The sequence below is a fragment of the Nyctereutes procyonoides genome, unplaced genomic scaffold, assembly GCF_905146905.1.
Source record: "Nyctereutes procyonoides isolate TBG_1078 unplaced genomic scaffold, NYPRO_anot_genome, whole genome shotgun sequence".
Lineage (NCBI taxonomy): Eukaryota > Metazoa > Chordata > Mammalia > Carnivora > Canidae > Nyctereutes > Nyctereutes procyonoides.
Genome location: NW_026575134.1, coordinates 16328971 through 16348362, shown reverse-complemented (window position 1 = coordinate 16348362; position 19392 = coordinate 16328971). Strand labels below are relative to the sequence as shown.

Here is a 19392-nt window from a genome sequence, read left to right as displayed (position 1 = left end):
TGGAAAGAGGTGCATGCATGGAAAATAAAAGTGTTCTTGATGCCTCCACCATGTTCTCTTAAAAAAAAAATCTCCACTTGATCTTAATCTTTCAAGCTATGTACATACCTAGAGCTGAATAGCCATGTGGATTCTGCTTAGAAGAAAAATGTTGCTGTCAAATGGCAGGCAAGATTAAATGCACCTTTGCAATAGCACATTAAATGTGTAATTATTTTTCATATCAACAAAGATTAATTAAATTTCATGATAAAGATTGATTATTGAATTTTGGAGCTGTCCATCCTGGTTAGAAAAAAATGTGTTTTAGGCCAAGTTAACTTAGGACAGTGATAGTTTCTTCCTGCTTTCACCATTATTATGATCAGCTTGATTTTCATTTAATTTTCTTCCAATATTTACTATGGACATTTTATGAAATGTTTCTTTGGTATTCATAGGTGTCTACTGAGTCAGAAAGTTGAGCTTAGTCTTTCATTTACCTTTACAGGGAAAATATTTGACACATCTGATGTGTTCTTAAAATTTTATAGGGTAGGTAATTTTAACTCATAACCATTGTTAACTATTATTTCTGTTACATGCTACTTTATTTTCTATGAAAATAGAAGTTCTCATTTCCTTATAAACACTTAAATGTAGGGACTGCTGTAGGCAACATTTTTAAATATATGAAGTCTATCATCAGTGCAAATGGTGCCTGTCTTTTTTCCTTGGTGCCAGTGCAAACCGAGAGCCTAAAGTTCTCACTTTTTATCATATTTCCCCGTGATCAAATGTCTTTTTTCCTTGGTGCCAGTGCAAACCGAGAGCCTAAAGTTCTCACTTTTTTTCATATTTCCCCGTGATCAAATGTTCTTCCAGAAAGGCAAATGATATTAGTTCTTTACTGACTGTGAATGTGGCCACAGTGTTACCTTTTTTAAAGGTATTTTAATTTTCCTATTCTGCAATTTTTAAATGAATTTCAGTGAGCAGGTCAAGAGTGTTCTAGAAGAGGAGAGGACCCTCTGGACATTTCTGAAATTGTACCACTAAGGGTGATTACTATTCCATGAACATTGAAGGATGGCTCTGCTTCAAGAAAAACTTGAAACTCACAATTACAACTATAGATTGTGAATGTATAAGGTAAAGAAAAACAGAAGTGGCCTGAAGAAAGGACTTTAAGTGAATCTTCACACTCCATCTTTGCCAGGGATGCTATACATGCTAGAAAAATTTATCTGTACTCATTACTTAATCACATTACATGCAAATTTTAAATACATACCAGTTATCAGAGTTTATGAATTATTATCTCATATAATTTGTTATAACATCATAATATATTGATAACAAATACTTGTTAACAGCACTTATAATTTAGTGCCATATAAAAATCGCATCTAACAGGCTGCAGTTGAGTTACATAAGGATAATAGTATTAACTATTCTTCTATTTCCTGGGCATCAAGATATTTCTCTTAGATGTACATCTCAAAATATGAGAATGAATTTCTTCAAATATCAGAAATCAGTATGACAAATGAAATAGAAGAATGTGATTTGCTAGTTTTTTTTTATTGCAACTCGCATCAATCTCTGTCATCATCTCTCAATAGAAAAATATCCTGAATCTTATACCAGTTGAATGATTATTTCCCCAGGAAGGAGATATCACTCTAATCATTTTTCCAAATGTTTTCCAACATACCTGGGCTCATGATAGTTGAGATATGAATAGTGCTCCAAGAGCTTCCAAGTTATCCCATTATCATAAGAATAATGCAATAAAACTCCTTCACCAGGCTGGTCAGGGGCTCTGCATGTGCTCAGAACAGACTTGCTCCCCAGCCTCAATGTAAACTGCAGAAACCTAGACATGAATTATCTGTAATTAGCGTGTGCATAAAAAAATTTAATCATAATGTTCATTCTGGCTTTAAAGATTTCTAAACAAATTTAAATCAACTACTCAAAAGCTGGATGTTTCCATTCATCTCTCTTTTATAAAATGTAAGTAATTTCACTATGAGATGTATGAATATGTGTAGAAGATGAGGTCAATGCATGTTTATATGAAGATATGTCCATAAAAATATAAGTGTATATTTATATATACTTGTATACTATGTAGTTGTGTACATACACTTAAAATGCCAATCATTCCCTTCCTGCATTATTTATTAGGCACTGAGGGAAGGGAATATGTAGACTAAATCTAATCAGCCTCTGCAAGCTGTCAAATAAATAAAACTACATAAATAATTAACTAGCCCTTGGCCTAAGAACACAGTTTTGATGCTAACATTTCATGTGTTTAAAAACCTAGTCAGTCATTAGTATCTTAAAGTCATCAGTATGTCTTTTAATTTATTAAAAACTAGGGCAAATTAACCCTGTATAAACTAACTGTAAGCTCCCTCTCATCTTGAAAGGTGCATATATCAACAAAAAAGGGAAGAAATGGAAAATAAAGAGATCTCAATTCAATCATTAGCATCTGGTTTCTATATGTATTCCACCCTGCCTTAACTCACCTGGACTGTGAGCTGTCAAGGAAAGATGTAATTAGCTGACGCCTCCCATCCTTGTTGAAAACCAGGGCCTTACCACTGGCCAAGACACCACAACCAAAGCTGACTTCAGCACCACGGATAGAGTAAAAGTTATGGTAGGAGGAGAGCCTGGAACTGCCAAAGCTTTCAGAAATAAACATTGGGAATGTCTGGGATGCCATCTCACAGGCGGGGCCAGAAAATCCAGGGTCGCACCTGAAAGAGATACCATAAAATAAAATTTTAAGCTGTTGGTCCTTTCAGAGAGTCTTGAATCAATTCAGGGAGGAGGAAGTCTAGAGGCCAGGATTTGACTGAATGGTAAACAAGGCTCATTAGTCTTTGGAAAACAATGAATCTGAAGACTTGATAAGGGCGTTGACTGCAATATTCCAGAAAAATGCAGTCTGCACAGACCTGCTATAAAAAGCTTGTGGTTAAAACAATAATTCAGCACTCATCTTTAACCAATGCCAGCAATGTATCTGCATCTATATTTCCCACATTTCCAATTTATTTATTTTTATTTTTTTCCAATTTAAAATCTTTGTAAAAGGCATATTATGTATCCAATTTTATTCATAATTATGTTCATTAAATTTGTAAGAAAAACATAAGTAAAATACTTCCAAAGATATCTAGAATAAATTTCCTCTAAGAACAAATGTAAAAATACACATTATGTTGGTGATAGAAATTATTTGAAATATCTGGAAAAGACTGGAAAAGAAATCTATCTTTATATCAAACTTAGATTAAAGGGAATGTGAACACCTTGACCTGGATAGATGTTCTTAGCAGAACTGTGCTGCTCACCTTGGAATCCCAAATAATAGTGCTTCAAGAAAAAGAAAAACAAAACAGAACACACCCCACACAACTTGCCTCCTACTGTATTTATATTAGAAAATTCACCACAGATAATTCAATAGTTGAACATCAGAAACTTCCTATATTTTAAGGCACTTACTCATTAGGAATCAGTTTTAAATTCTTTATTTTTACTGCACTATTTCTTAGTATATTATATATACTATGTCACCCATTATAAAGTTAAATTGGTGTCTTTTTTGAAGTAGGGTGAGGGGTTCTCATCTAAGTATTCAAAACCTCCTAAAATCTGAAACAAGCATTTTATAAAGCAATGAAATACCAATGAGGTGATATTATGGTGATATTATGGCATAACTCTGAAAACTACTTCTCTAGCCCTAGTGCTGAAATGAGCACCTATGCTGGCCTCACAGAGGGTCATTGGAGTGTATGAACCAATGCAAAATTGTTTGTGTACTGGATATTATGGGGGAGAAGGTTTATAGTCATCATCATACTGCCAAGAAGGTGGACCCTAAAATGCCAAGAACTACTGCAGTGTGAACTTTGAAAGCTGTTTGGCATTAGGGATGGGAGTGGCAAAGAAAACCAATATTTATGGAGCATGTAAATAAGCCTCAAACAGTTAACTTCTTTCACATATTATCTCACCAACTTATACTGTGAGTAGCCAAGTAGTTTCCAAAAATGATAAAAACTTAGCTAAAGAGGACACATTTTGATATTAGAAAACGGAATGTGGTTTACCATGGCCACAGACTGGAATTAGTCCCCCAACAAGACTACTGCCAGAACTCATTTCAGGGCAAATGCATTTCTGTGTATCTTAAATGTGTCTTCTTAGGACCAGTGATTGGGAGAAACTGGTGATCATTTAGAGATGACTCACACTGGAGTCAGTTTCCATTTAATGCTTTTGGCAGTATACTTTTAATCAAAAGTTACGTAATTGGGATAAAATGCTAATAAATATTCCATTCACATATTTAAAAATACATTTGCGGGATGCCTGGGTGGCTCAGTGATTGAGCGCCTGCCTTTGGCTCAGGGTGTGATCCCTGAGTCCTGGGATCGAGTCCCACATCGGGCTCCCTGCATGGAGCCTGCTTCTCCCTCTGCCTGTCTCCACCTCTTTCTCTCTCTGCTCTGTCTTTCATGAATAAATAAATCTTTAAAGAATAAAAAAGTAAAAAAAAAAAAACATTTTCAGCCTTTGTTTTGCAGAACAGTAGGGTAGCACAGTTGGGAGATTTCAGGAATGGCATGAGGCTCTGCTGACTCCAGATGTATCCCCTATTGTACCATCCTCCCATCCTTAAACGTAGCATTGTGGTCACCTTGTATGTCAGTAAAAAGAGCCTCAGTGTTAAGCTACGGGGATGACATCCATGGAGGAAGGTTTGTAATGCTCTCTGCCCTTCTCGCCAGTACCTCTAACAGAGGTGGGCTTATCAGGACAAAGGGTTGTCAGTTTACAAACCCTGGGTGGAAATTATATACAGGCAAGAAAGTGCCAGGCAGCTGGAGAGGTAGTATCCTGGTAGCAAATAACAGTAGTGAGGAGGGAGCAGAGTGGGAAGAGAAACAAAGCCCCAAACACAAGGATCCATTTAAAAGAAACCAATGGTATTGAATATAAACTTCTTTTCTATGCAATTTTGCTCCTACTTGACAAGTCACATATTGCTGGAAAAGGATGTAGTAGCCAAACGTTTAGTGCAGCCACAAATGAACAAAACCAATGAATATTACATAAAACATTGTCAGAAATAAGGGAAAAACTCAAGGCCCAACTGGTGAAAATATTCTGAAAAACCTCAGAAGGAGGAAGAGGATAGGATTATTCAAGATAATGTACAGTGTCAAAAAAGAACAATGCCCGAAGGCATAAAACTGTCATTCAGATTTCTGTTTGCTTTCATGAGTGACACAGATGGTTCCTTTAATAAACCCACCGAGTGCTAACAGGGATACTGTACACAAAAAACGAAGTATAAAGTATAACTATTATAATTATAGATGAGTCTTTTAGAAATAGCACTTCTATTTTCATTAATAAAAGCAGCTGTCATTTTAGATAATTTGTTTTCAAAACTTTCCAGGACAACTTCAGGAATTACACAGATGTCTGGTGTTCTTGTGTTAATTTTATTTGAAATGCACTAAATGAGAGGATGGCCTGGTTACGGATGACAGATGAAGAGAACAACTCGAGGAAAACACCAGATAATGCTTCCCAGATCTAATGAGTCAGTGTTTCGGAGTGGGAGTTGGTAGTTTTATTAAAAAGCACAGATTTGCATATTGATTTTTTTAAATATGAATAGGAACTTTTCAATTCTTTCATACTTTCTAAAACATTTCTATTGTGCAGTGCGATTTCTTTGTTAAATTCATTGCAATATAGTTAAAAAGTTAACATGACACTCTAATGTCAGTGCTGACAAGTGCCTTGCCTCATGCATATAATTTCAGATAGCACTCTCTTTTAAGAGTTCTCCATTAATTAATTATTACTCTTTTTGCTTGGAGGACAAGAAGGGGCAGACTAGATGATCAGTTGTCGAAAACTTATCTGTATAACAAAGATTGTGGTTTCAGGAATTTTCAGGATATTTTATAATTAAATATTAATATGGGAATGACAATACATATGAATATCCATTCTTGTTATAAACATAACATAATGCTTCAAGTGGTGACTAGACATTAACTATTTATATATAATTTCAGACTTCATATTCAACATCATTATGTAAAATACATTATATATCATTTTGAAGACCCAAATGATTTTCACAAGTAAGATGGCAAAATCATATTTAAAGATGAATTTTCTTATCAAATCAGCTAAATTTGGCTCATTCTAGTTTCCTTTAGTCTTGGGTCAGTATTGATTTGCATAATTCATTTACAAAGTCTGATAGGAATTAAAACATGGCTCAAGAACACTAGAACAAGTAAGTTTATGGAGAAACAGCATACTGAAGAATGTAACCAAAGACAGAAAAGGCAGTCATCAAGCTATGAAGAATTCAAATTTGTTCACAAATTTACTCGAGGTATGCTAAATTTGCTCACAATTTAGCTTAATAGAACTGCTATTTATTCATCAACTTCCACTTACAACATACATTTAATATTCTATTATGCTTAAATTCCATTTGGAGAATACTACTTTGGTCTTTTTTTTTTTTTTTTTTTACTACTTTGGTCTTGAAAAGACCTCAAAAACTTAAAAAGGAAATGAAAACAAGTTAAAATGACTCATGGCTTCAATATATAAAGTACATTTCAAAAAAAGAAGTATAATTATTATTTTAAAATGCTTACTTGCAACCATGTCGAGTGCACTGTCCTCTGCCGGAACAGAACTTGAGACACGACGGACCAATATAAACTGCAGGCAGGGCAAAAGACAGCATTTAAGAAAATGGCAAAACAACTGGAAAAACCAAGAACAACATTAGCATGTGAATCAATTTTGTGAAGCGACACCCATGAAATCTAGCCCATTACATGCATATTGTATGCAGCAATTCAGGGCGACATATAGAATGCTGTGTGATAACGTAAGTGCTTAGCAACAAATCTGCTGGAATTGTTTTAGCTGACTTCTTTTAAGATTTTAATGTTTCATAGCAAAAAAAGGTAGGAACATATGATTTGGGTTCCTTAATGGAGCCTCATTAGCTAAAATGATTTCAGGCGGAATAGTGTGCTGCTGATTTGAACTTTCTATAAAGTTTAGTTTTTTTTAGGTTGGAACAAAGAATTTACAAGGGATCAATTTGATATACCATGAAATGGAGATGTAATCATTTAATTTAAAAACTATAACATCCATTCTTACCTAGGAAAAATCAATAATGCATTGCAGGTGATTGTACGTATCTTTATAAATATTTATCTATCCTTCTTAAAATGGGGAGTTAAAACTTGTTGAGAATTAAGTCTTCTCTGAAATGCAGATCTTTTCCTAAATGGTGGGCCTGACTGATAATGATATTAAAAACCTCAATTTTAATCTTTGGAATGAGAAGAAGAGGGTTCCTGATGGTTTGAATGGTAGATACTCAGACTCAAATACATTAAAGAGTAAGCCTCTTGATAACCAACCAGTACAATGAAAAAATAATAAACCAAAAAATGTGAAAATGGAACAAAACCAATGAAGAATTAGAGATGCAATGGTTGTTAAGACCTCACATATTCAGTTTTAGGCACAAATTTGGCTTCCATTATCACTTTTTTCTGTCTTGTAATCATGTCAAAACAGTTAAATGATTTCATTTTAAAACAAACTTCCCTGTGGCCTATGCTCCTACAAACACTTCTCTGGAGTCAATTGATTTAAGTGTGATGCAGAGAAGCCAGAAACAACGCCTGTGGAGGGAAACTGATGGTTCAGGATGAGATCAGATAGCAGGCGGAGAGGTTTTAGGTGACAAATAACACTGGATTCAAATTCCCATTTCACCTAGGAAACTCTGCATAAGTGATTTATCCAGTCCTCAGCATTCCTATTCTTTAAAGTGGGATAATGATCTTTGGAGGAAAGAGTAAATGAAATGTTCATGCTTAGGATGCTGCCTGGCACCGTCTGGTTATGATCATTATGATACTAGGGTCAAGAATCCTGCCTGCCCCATCTGCCTTGTGGAGCTCTACTGAATAGCACAAGTGCTGAGAAATCGGGAAATGGCTTCATTCTTTAGCTTGGTAAAGTTCATGGATTGTTTTTCTAGCACCCTTGATTTTATGGCTGCAGTAGGATTTATTCTAAGTCCTGTAAGTGGTTCATTGCATCTTGCGGGATCACTCTGGAGGGCTGTCCTATAATGTACCCATGTCATAGTTCAAAAAGCTTCCATTGTAAAAAATTTCAACAAAAAACCAAGATTTTCCAAATCAATGAAAATATGTAATTAGGAATCTTGCATCCCTTCCTGCTAAGGATGGGGTCATTGGGATTCAGAGCATGAGTAAGTTTACAGGCTTTTTTCCATAAGGGTGTGGAAAGGATGGATTTGTCTTTATCGCTATTATTAATTTAATCAAGTTGAAACATTTTAAAAGTGGTAACAAACATACTTTGCTCTAGGATTTTCCATTTTTCTAAGAATTTCAGGATAATTTCAAAAATACTTTCTGCACACACTATCAGGAAAAACATACCTAACAGAAGTAAGATATTAACATGTTTTGTTCCTCTATGTTTGTCTCCCTTGACATGATTTGGAATTCCATATGGAAGTGGGTGAGATTTCATAAGTCAATCGGAGAAAGACAAACAGTGTATGTTCTCATTCATTTGGGGAATATGAATAATAGTGAAAGGGAATATAAGGGAAGGGAGAAGAAATGTGTGGGAAATATCAGAAAGGGACACAGAACATAAAGACTCCTAACTCTGGGAAACGAACTAGGGGTGGTGGAGGGGGAGGAGGGCGGGGGGTGGGGGTGAATGGGTGACAGGCACTGAGGGGGACACTTGACAGGATGAGCACTGGGTGTTATTCTGTATGTTGGTAAATTGAACACCAATAAAAATTAATTTATTAAAAAAAAAAAAGGAAGTGGGTGAGATTTCAGAAGTGTTCTTCGGCAAGTTGGCACACATTTCTCTTGGGAAGGACTGAGTATGTGTCCTTTTTTTTTTTTTTTTTTTTTGCCTTATGAAGAAGCCAGAGAGCGGGTCTTGTTGTGAAAACCTCACATATAGAATGGTAACAGAACTGAGGAGATTGTGCCCCAAGTTTTGCATTTGTCCTGCACTGCTAAGCATGCTCATTCCATATATTCTTACCTTTTCTCATTCTACTCACAACACAATGGTGGGACACTTTCTGTATCCCTCTGTTTTCCCTCTCGGCATCATGTAATAGCCTTCCTTAGGAAATTTAGATACGGTTTTCAAAGGCTTATATGTGCCTCATAGCATTCTTAATTTCCTCATTTGCTTTATTATTGGTTTTTTGACTTCTTTTATTATTATCAAAGTAATATAAGTTCATTATAGGACCCCTAAAAAGTATGATGGCAGGGGAAGAGTCACCCATATCCTACTGTTCAGAGGCACATACTTATTCCTGAGAGCTAATTAACAGGTGTTGTGATTCAAATGCTATGCAACATGTTCTACCAATGGAGGAAGTCCATTTTACCAAATTAATCTTTAGATGGTTTTGCAAATGTACTATGTTTATGTCCATATGACTCATGTGGTCTTTGAAGTCTGGGCCTCTTATTGGTCTTTCTCTGAATATAGACTGCTTAAAGAATTTACATTGTCTCATTAGTAAATTATCTTGCCTGGAGTTATTCCTGAGTTTCAAGAATGGATCCTATTAAATGTGTATCAATTTTTTTGATTATTCAAAAATAGCAAAAAGATTGGGACACCTGGGTGGCTGGCTCAGTTGGCTGGGTGTCTGACTCTTGGTTTTGGCTGGGGTCATGATCTGGGGGGTTGTGGGATTGAGCCCCGTGTCAGGCTCTGCACTCAGCTTGGCATCTGCTTATCCCTATCTCCCCTTCTCTGCCCCTCCCCACCCCCCACTCGTGCTCTGTCTCCAATAAATAAATAAAATCTTTTTTAAAAATAGCAAAAAAATTTTTTAAAAAGATTTTTTTATTTGAGAGACAGGAAAAGATGAGCAGTGGGGAGGGACAGAGGGAGAAAGAAGCAGACTCCCTGCCAAGCAGGGAGCCTGATGCGGGGCTCAATCTTAGGACTTGGAGATCAGGACCTGAGTCGAAGGGAGACACTTAACCAACTGAGCCACCCACGGTGCCTCCAAAAACATGATTAAAACATGGAAAATCAGCATGAAACAATGATGTAGGCTTTTCCTACTTTATAAAATTGACCAAAGTTTGCTTAAGGATTGACATTTTGTCCCTCCTTTTCACTCCCTTTCCACTTCCTCACAGTGCACCTTCAGTCAAATTGATATACTCTGAAAATAGGAAACCTACGAATCTGCCTGTAATTAGAATTATTAAAAACCAGAGTGGGCTATTAATAACAAACATAAGAAATTTATTGTCATGCACCCCAGTAACTTAAAATATCTTCTCTTCTGTATACTTGTTATAAGTGAAATTGGCTTTAAAGTTATGCAAAAACGATCAACAACGCACTTAAAAATTAAAGATAACATAGGATATATTATGTAGATCTAAATTTTCCTCTTATACTGTTTTCTGAGAGGGAGGTAGAAGTTTTGCTTCAGAAGTTTCATTTTATTTTATTTTATTATTTATTTTATTTTATTTTATTTTATTTTATTTTATTTTTTTCAGAAGTTTCATTTTAGAGATGATGTTCCCTTATGTGTGGTGTCTGCATCTAAAAGATAAGCATTCCAGATGTTGCAGTAGTTACTAAGAGAAGAATGGGTCTTATTTTAATACATGCAGTATGGTAAGTATTTATGTTAATTTTGTGTAAAACATTCAAAGAAAATGTTAGGATATCCCCTGTCATCAGCTGTGAATTTGAGTTTCAGGGCTTTACGCATTTTTACATTATGTATGTTGAAACGTTCTGGCATCTAATATTGCTGACTCTGCTGCCTTTTTTTTTCTGATTGTGCATATCCCTGGGCTTCTAACGGAATGCAAAGGAGAAAGGGAAGAAAGGGCGTTTAATGAATCGCAAGACCATGACTTAGAAATGTGATTAAGTCTGTGCCAATGAACAAAAGCACAGGAAGATTCTACATCAATGGCATGTGATTATGACAGGCATAAACTAACCATTATCAATTGCCCACATGTTTCCAAGGATTGGTCCCGTTTGTCTCCAGCGAATTCTGGTGTCCCTGGTTAGTGCTGCGTTAGGAAGGGGAATCGTTATTCGGTTCCACCTGCAAGAAATTTAGCACAAAACAGCTTCACAAAACTACACTCACATCGTTTGAACCTATTTTACATGTCTTTGATGTTCTAGTTTCTTTTTTTTTTTTTTTGATGTTCTAGTTTCTGTATGCTTGGGACAGCACTAAAGTTTGGTAACAAATTCTTTAAATTCACCTGTGGAGTTTGTTTAGAGTTTTCAGACAGACACATAACTGCTAAAAACATTCATATCACACTAGAGTAATGGGTTTACTCTTAAGAGCAAGTGATAGTTTGTTTTTAGACATTCTTTTTAGACATTTTTACATCAATACTCAGACCTTAGATATTATTCTATGATGTGCATCTGTGCAGACACAGGAGCTGTATTAGCCTTGATAACTTTTTCTTTTTTTTTCTTCCTTCCTTCCTTCCTTCCTTCCTTCCTTCCTTCCTTCCTTCCTTTCCTACCTTCCTTTCTTCTCTCTCTCTCTCTCTCTCTCTTTTTCTATCCCCAGTCTTGTGCACATTTAAAAAGAGGCTAAGAAAGAAAATAATTCTCAACTTAAGTTTGCCAAGCTTGGAGATATTTTTACTGGTTTATCCAGTACTTATTTTGTAAGGTGGAAAGTATCTGGCACAGTCATCTTTAATTCTCCAAATAGCCCTCAAAGGGGTGTATCACTGTCCTTAATTTATGTGGAAAGAAGGGGAAAGTTGGAGAATAGATATACTACTCAAGTAGGTGGTAGAAGCAGAATTTGAACCCTCGTTCAACTCCATGGCTTAACTTTCTTCCACCTCTCGATGCTGCAACTTTCCATAAGTATTTGGGCAAGAAGCCTTTGGGCAATAACTGTGTAATCACTATACAGAATTTAAATTTATGTATCCAAAATAGAAAAGCCAAGTACACAAAGAATAAGTGACCCTACAAATTGTGGTCTTGCATCAGATTTACAGAAGTTATTGTCTTTTTTTTTTTTTTTTTAAATGAGGTCCTTCCTAAATGTCCCTGAAAATGAGCAGGAAACTTCCTGACCAATTATGAAAAAATAGAATCTCAGCCTTCCTCATTGATTTTGAGTCACAACACAGATTCAAATCTCCTGATCTCTCGGAGAGAATTTACTCACCCGCTATAGTTTTCGGAGGAGTAGATAGTGCTGTGGGGGAGGTGGGGTCCAGCACAGATCTCAGGTAAACACTCAGTGTGCAGGAGCGACCAGGAACGCCCATGGTTGGTGGAAAACTCTAAGCTGATGCTGGTAACGCCAGAACAAGCACAACAAAAAAACACAAAGAAAAGAAAATGAAAAGACTCACCCCTCGTTAAGTACTTTAAACATTTGCAGAGCAAGGGCAACGAATTTTAAGATGCTGTTTCCAAAATATTGTTTTCCCCTCCACTGAAGTCTGACCAGCCTTCAAAGGGCAACCAGTTAAATCACTGCTAGAGAAACAAACTATCTTTTAAAGCCAACAAATGGGAACTTGTGTTTGTGCTCTTCAATTTGAGAGATGGCAAGGCAATTACCACGTCTCACACCGCCACCTCATTCCGTGAATGTGAGACTCACAAAATTCGTAGAAAGGGCGAGCAACACTTCCTCGAGTGAAACTGAGAAGTCAGAGCTCTTGAAGTGCTAATTGATTTCCGTGCCTATTATTAGGGGGTCACTAACCAACATGAGGTCAGGCTTTTTTTTTTTCTTCCCCCAGTTATTTGTTTTTCTTCTCTCTCAGCAATCTGTCAGCATGGATGGCTGCCATGGAGTGTGCAAACACTTCTGATGCCTAAGACCAAGCTCTTAGAATGAAGTCAGTTCTACTTAAACTCATCCAATCATACTCTTTATATTAATTGAAGATCTCCCCTTTGGGGGAAAGTGTGCCTTTTTTTTTTAAAGGATGTTGCATTAAAAATTCAGCTGAGAACCTACTGAAGTAGAAGAGAAGTCGCTCTGATTCATTTTTTTTTTAAGATTTTATTTTTTAAGGAATCTCTATGCTGGCATGGGGCTTGATCTCACAACCCTGAGATCAAGAGTTGCACGCTCCACCAACTGAGCCAGCCAAGCTCCTCAACGTGTTCATTTTTAATTAGTTCACACACAAAATAGGGCTTCCTACCTGTTACCAGGTTGATGTGTTCCACATCCCAGATTAATGGAAAACTGTATCATGTGAGACATCGTAGAAGGGAGTACAGGTAAGACGTGGAAAAAATCGACAGCCCAGACGTTCGTGTTATGCCCTTGGTGGTTTTTTTGCCTGAGACAAAATCTGGTAGCAGGAGTCTGAAGTTCAGGATTGATGACGACGGAAACTAAAGATGGAACCTTGAAAACAAACAAAACCAGAATCACTCATAATCGCTCTGTGTGAGTCTGTGAATTCTCCTAGATTCAATCTTACAATTACTATGTATATAACTGCCATTTATTGAGCACCAGGCAAGGTCCTTCATGTCCCACTTGTTATTTCATGTAGTAGATGTGGTCTTCAGGGGTATTTTTTAAAAAAGACTTTTATTTATTTATTTGACAGAGAGAGAGAGAGAGCACAGACAGGTGGGGGCAGGAGAGGGAGAAGCAGGCTCCCCACTGAGTGGGGACCCCCAAAACAGGGCTCCATCCCAGGACCCTGGGATCATGACCTGAGCTGAAGTCAGATTCTTAACCTTGTGATCCACTCAGGGACCCCTTCAGTGGGTATTTGTTTGAATCACTCAGGATTCCTTGCATATAATGTGGAACTCTCTGTGTGTGACTAATCAGGCGCTTTCTACCTGAAGATAAATTAGTCTAAGGTCTTTAAAAGTTGTCAGAGCATATATATCCATTTTATATACCTTGGCACAAGACAAAGGCAACTTCATATTTATACTTTATCATCAGTCCTCTTTTAAAGTGAATTTGTGTGGTATTAATAATGACTGCCAAACTAGGTATTCTGAAAATAGGATGCTAAGTGGTAACAGCCAGCGTCAATGTGTTGATCCAGGATAACTTACATAATTGATTTGGTCTGAGGCATGTAGATGACCAGAGTAGGTATAACCCTAGCTAGTCACAGGTAGAAAACTAGTCCATTATGAAATCCCAAATGGTATAACTTGGGTAGCCCTAGACCATCTGGTGTGCTGGATACTTTGGTTGTTCCCTATTCTAGCCTCAGTGTTTATCTCCTGTCATCCTAACTGAAACCATGAAATGCTGGGTGCTGGCTGTGTTTGAGCTCTTTACAGTACTGAGACGGACATCAATGTGGAGAAAAGCCAAACTAATAACGAATGTGCGAGTGTAGTCTCGGCACAAAGAAATCTACTACTAGAAAAAATAATTCTACACCTAATGACAAGCATCACACATAATTTTTACAATGTTTGTGAATAATCAGAGCCAGTACATGTCCTAAATTCAAGGGGCAAAGGAAAATGGCTATAATTAGAAAAAAAAAAGAGGCAAAAGTAGCAATAATCTATACTTCTACAACCTTTTCTGCCTACTGAATCCTAAAATGCTGGATAAATACTCATTATGCTTGATAACAAGTCTATGAGGCTCCATAATTAGAGCCACGTTTAGGGCTTTCTTGGGAACAAGAATAATTGTCAGAGTACTAGGCTCCATCTTATCATCTCTAATGGGCTGTAATTCATTTTTCCTCACAAAATCTTTTTCATTTGTATCAGGAAAAAATCTGAATATTAAAATGTCCATGTCATTTTTAGAGAAATCTGGCAACCTCCTGGGATTCTAAAAGAGAGTGTTCTCCTCTGCACCTAGCATGGTCTTCATGGTTTTGACCTTGGCTTGTCGAGGGAGATCTGGGGTAGGGCCGTTTAGCACATGGATTGGCATAAATACCTTATATGAGGAATAGGAAAGTGTATCCAGTGTAATGTGCTCTTTTCTTCCTTCAATCTTAGCATACAGGGAGATATCATTTTCATGAGAATCTCCAGGGTCACACATTCCTCCTGTGCAAAACAAAAATTTTCAGTTGTTGCTACCAAACTGCATCTATAAACATGTATGGTATTAACTTGCAGAATTGAAAAATAATTACAGAACCCAGATGTTGTTTAAGGATGACCCTAAATAGAAGTAATCAGACCCAAGGAAATAAATTTTATAATTTATTTAATCTATCTTTATAGACAGTTCAGATAGAACTATCTCATGCTAAAGATCAAAGACTGGATATCTGAAAAGGCCAAAGTAACTATATGCGTAGTGAGGTTGCTCAGGTGATAGTCTGCAATGAGCAATGGCTGCATGTCTGTACTTTAACCCACATCAAAAAAGAAGATGTGCTCAAAAAAAAGATGTGCTCTGCTTTTTAAGAAACTGTCACTGTCTTGTATTTGAAATATTAATGGCCAAAATTCAGAACCATTTGATTATGGTTTTTAAAAACTGTGGTGACTCACTGCATCGACTATTTCTGAAGTGGTATTATTTAAAGTGTTGCACATAGAATCCTTACTAATTTTAGCACATATTAGCTATTTGTATCTTAAATGCAGTTCATTTTACATTTTTACTTTTTTTTTTTTACCTCATTTGGTTGTTGGAAAGTACACAGAGTAGTTTATTCCCTATCACTCTACAGTCAAATGATATGATGGAACATTACACAGGTAATTAAGATCATCCTGATGATGAAACTGAGCAACAGGGCAGGGACCTGAAACTGACGACCATTCAACAAACTGGTGGAAAAGCCTTGAGTCAATAGTATGTCTTTTAGCCCTTGACCCTTCTATTCTTTTTACTACTGCATTTAGCCAATAATCCTTACTATTGCTGGTTTCTATGAACTATCTGCAAAAACTGGATTTTAAAGGATTGCATGTCTAACTAGAAGCCTCTCCCCACCCACTGCTATCATTCACAACAGCACAAGTCATAATAGCAGGAATGTAGGTATGTACATGGATTTCCTGGCAAGTACTCTACCTAAAATTTATAATGCTAATTCTCAATTTTATTACTATCTTTCAAAAAAAAAAACCCTCTCCATTTCTTTTTTTTCCCCCTCTCCATTTCTTCAAGTAACCACCATTAATGTTAATTTTTATCTACAGGCAGTTTCTGTTGCTAATACTCTATGGTGATAGCAGGATAACCTCAAAAATCTAGAACAAGTTTACCTTATGAGAATTAATCTAGTAAAATCAACAGATAATAGTTGAGATTCGCCATCTGTAGGAAGAAAGAAATAAAGAAAGAAAGGAGGGAAGAAAGAAAGGGAGCAAGAGAAGGAATGTCTAGCACAATCTTAGCCTGGGTAGTTGAAAAAGTATCAGAAGAAATTACTGATACGTGATGTTTTCAGTAAGAAAGCTAGAACTTAATCCGCATAAGAAAGATCATAATAATAGAAGTAACTTGGATGCTGGTATCCATGAGGCATGGAAATACAGCATGTTACATCTGCTAGACATCTATAAGTTGGCATATTATAAATATTTATTGAGTTAACTAATCTGAACTGAGAATAGAGAAGCCAGATGTGGTGATAATATCACCCTCATCCTAACAGATGTTTATTGTTTAAGGGTAGCAACCAGTAGAGAGAATCTTTATAATTTTGATATCTGATATATATATTTTAAAGATTTTATTTAGGGACACCTGCGGGGCTCAGCAGTTGAGCTTCTGCCTTTGGTGCAGAGTGTGATCTCGGGGTCCCAGGGTCAAGTCCAACACTGGGCTTCCTGCATGGAGCCTGCTTCTCCCTCTGCCTGTGTCTCTGCCTCTCTCTGTGTGTGTGTCTCATGAATAAATCAATAAGATCTTAAAAAAATAAAGATTTTATTTATTTGAGGGAGACAGAGAGAGGAAACGAGAGAGAGAGAGAGAGAGAGAGAGAGAGAGAGAGAGAGAGAGAAAGAGAGAATGAGGGGGAGACAGGCAGAGGGAGAAGCAGACTCTCTGCTGAGCAGGGAGCCCGATACCAGGGCTCGACTCCAGGACCCCATGATCATGACCTGAGCCTAAGGCAGATGCTTAACCGACTGAGCTATCCAGGAACACTTGTATTTTTTTTTTTCTAGCACTTCGTTACACACTTCTATGTTATGGGAAATATAGCTCGTAAAGTCATTCTAAACGCCTGTCTCTGGGGGGAGAAGATCTGCATGAACACTAAACCCCTATCTAAAAACTGTAACTTCCCACAAAACAAAAAACAAAAAACAAGAAACTGTAACTTCCCAAAAATAAAAAAATAAAAACTGTAACTTCCTTATTGAGGACCCATTAAAGACTTACAAAAAAAGAACAAAAGAAAGGTGAAAGGTCATAGGCACTATGGATTTAAGACATAGGAACTGAACCGTCAGTACTCTCTAATTTCATTGATCTCTTCCCTGTAACTCTCTGCTCTCTTATGAACAGCTCGTGAACTCCACCTACCTTTCCAAGGAAATGGAAACACACGTGAGAGCTCAACCAGCCCAGAATGACAGAAGAAGAAAGTCCAAAAGGAGCCAAGACTTTAAAATGATGACAGACTCTATCTAAAAGATCCCTCTGGGGGCAATTTATTAGCTCTGTGAAGTTTCAGTGACAGCAGCTCGTATAGAAAGAGATGGATTCTTCTTCAGTTTCATTCCTTTTGATGTATTGGGGGAAGGTATGGCTCCAGGGGCATTTTGTACAGCAATTAAAGTATAGAAGATTTCAATAAAAACTGGATGGACAGTTTTCAAATATTTTAAATCCTGCTTTTAATAGCTCTTAAGATACTTATTTATATTAATACACTGTTTGTCCTTCTCCGGTTACTGTGGCCAAGTTCAAAAAGGGTGTTGCCTGAGTTCTCCTCTGGGATTTTGATGGAATCTTGTCTCACATTTAGATCTTTCATCTATTTTGAGTTTATCTTTGTGTATGGTGCAAGAGAGTGGTCCAGTTTCATTCTTCTGCATGTGGATGTCCAATTTTCCCAGCACCATTTATTGAAGAGAGTGTCTTTCTTCCAGTGGATCGTCTTTCCTCCTTTATCGTATATTAGTTGAGCATAAAGTTCAGGGTCCACTTCTGGGTTCTCTGTTCTGTTCCATTGATCTATATGTCTGTTTTTGTGCCAGTACCACACTGTCTTGATGAACACAGCTTTGTAGTACAACCTGAAATCTGGCATTGTGATGCCCCCAGATATGGTTTTCTTTTTTTAAAATTCCCCTGGCTGTTTGGGGTCTTTTCTGATTCCACACAAATCTTAAAATAATTTGTTCTAAGTCTCTGAAGAAAGTCCATGGTATTTTGATAGGGATTGCATTATACGTGTAAATTGCCCTGGGTAACATTGACATTTTCACAATATTAATTCTGCCAATCCATGAGCATGGAATATTTTTCCATCTCTTTGTGTCTTCCTCAATTTCTTTCAGAAGTGTTCTGTAGTTTTTAGGGTATATTTTGAGAACCATTTGAATGGTAAATGGTTCTCCAACCTTTTATTTTCAGGTTGTAGGTGTCCTTCTGTCTAAAATGAGTCTCTTGTAGACAGCAAATAGATGGGTCCTGTTTTTTTATCCAGTCTGAAACTCTGCGCCTTTTGATGGGGTCATTAAGCCCATTCACGTTCAGAGTTACTGACTGATGAACTTCTTCTTAAAGGGGAGTTTTAAGAGTCCCCCTTAAAATTTCTTGCAGAGCTGGTTTGGAGGTCACATATTCTTTCAGTTCCTGCCTGTCTTGGAAGCTCTTTATCTCTCCTTCCATTTTGAATGAGAGCCTTGCTGGATAAAGTATTCTTGGTTGCATGTTCTTCTCATTTAGGACCCTGAATATATCCTGCCAGCCCTTTCTGGCCTGCCACGTCTCTGTGGAGAGGTCTGCTGTTACCCTAATATTCCTCCCCATGAAAGTCAGGGACTTCTTGTCTCTTGCTGCTTTAAGGATCTTCTCTTTATCTTTGGAATTTGCAAGCTTCACTATTAAATGTCGAGGTGTTGAACGGTTTTTATTGATTTTAGGGGGGGATCTCTCTATTTCCTGGATCTGAATGCCTGTTTCCCTTCCCAGATTGGGAAAGTTTTCAGCTAGGATTTGTTCAAATACATATTCTGGCCCTCTGTCCCTTTCGGCGCCCTCGGGAACCCCAATTAAACGTAGGTTTTTCTTCCTCAGACTGTCATTTATTTGCCTTAATC

General features: G+C 37.0%; 1 protein-coding gene across 2 annotated transcripts in view; it reads right to left on the bottom strand.

The window, feature by feature from the left end:
- The window catches only part of RELN (reelin), a 479257-nt gene that overhangs the window by 152905 nt on the left and 306960 nt on the right, over nt 1-19392 (bottom strand). For both annotated transcript variants that reach the window (XM_055301120.1, XM_055301121.1), the window contains 7 exons: nt 15092-15204; nt 13353-13561; nt 12356-12484; nt 11139-11248; nt 6708-6774; nt 2523-2756; nt 1697-1858 (listed from right to left, as the gene is read on the bottom strand). In XM_055301120.1, coding sequence (XP_055157095.1) covers nt 1697-1858; nt 2523-2756; nt 6708-6774; nt 11139-11248; nt 12356-12484; nt 13353-13561; nt 15092-15204 — 1024 coding nt within the window. The remainder of the gene's footprint in view (nt 1-1696; nt 1859-2522; nt 2757-6707; nt 6775-11138; nt 11249-12355; nt 12485-13352; nt 13562-15091; nt 15205-19392) is intronic.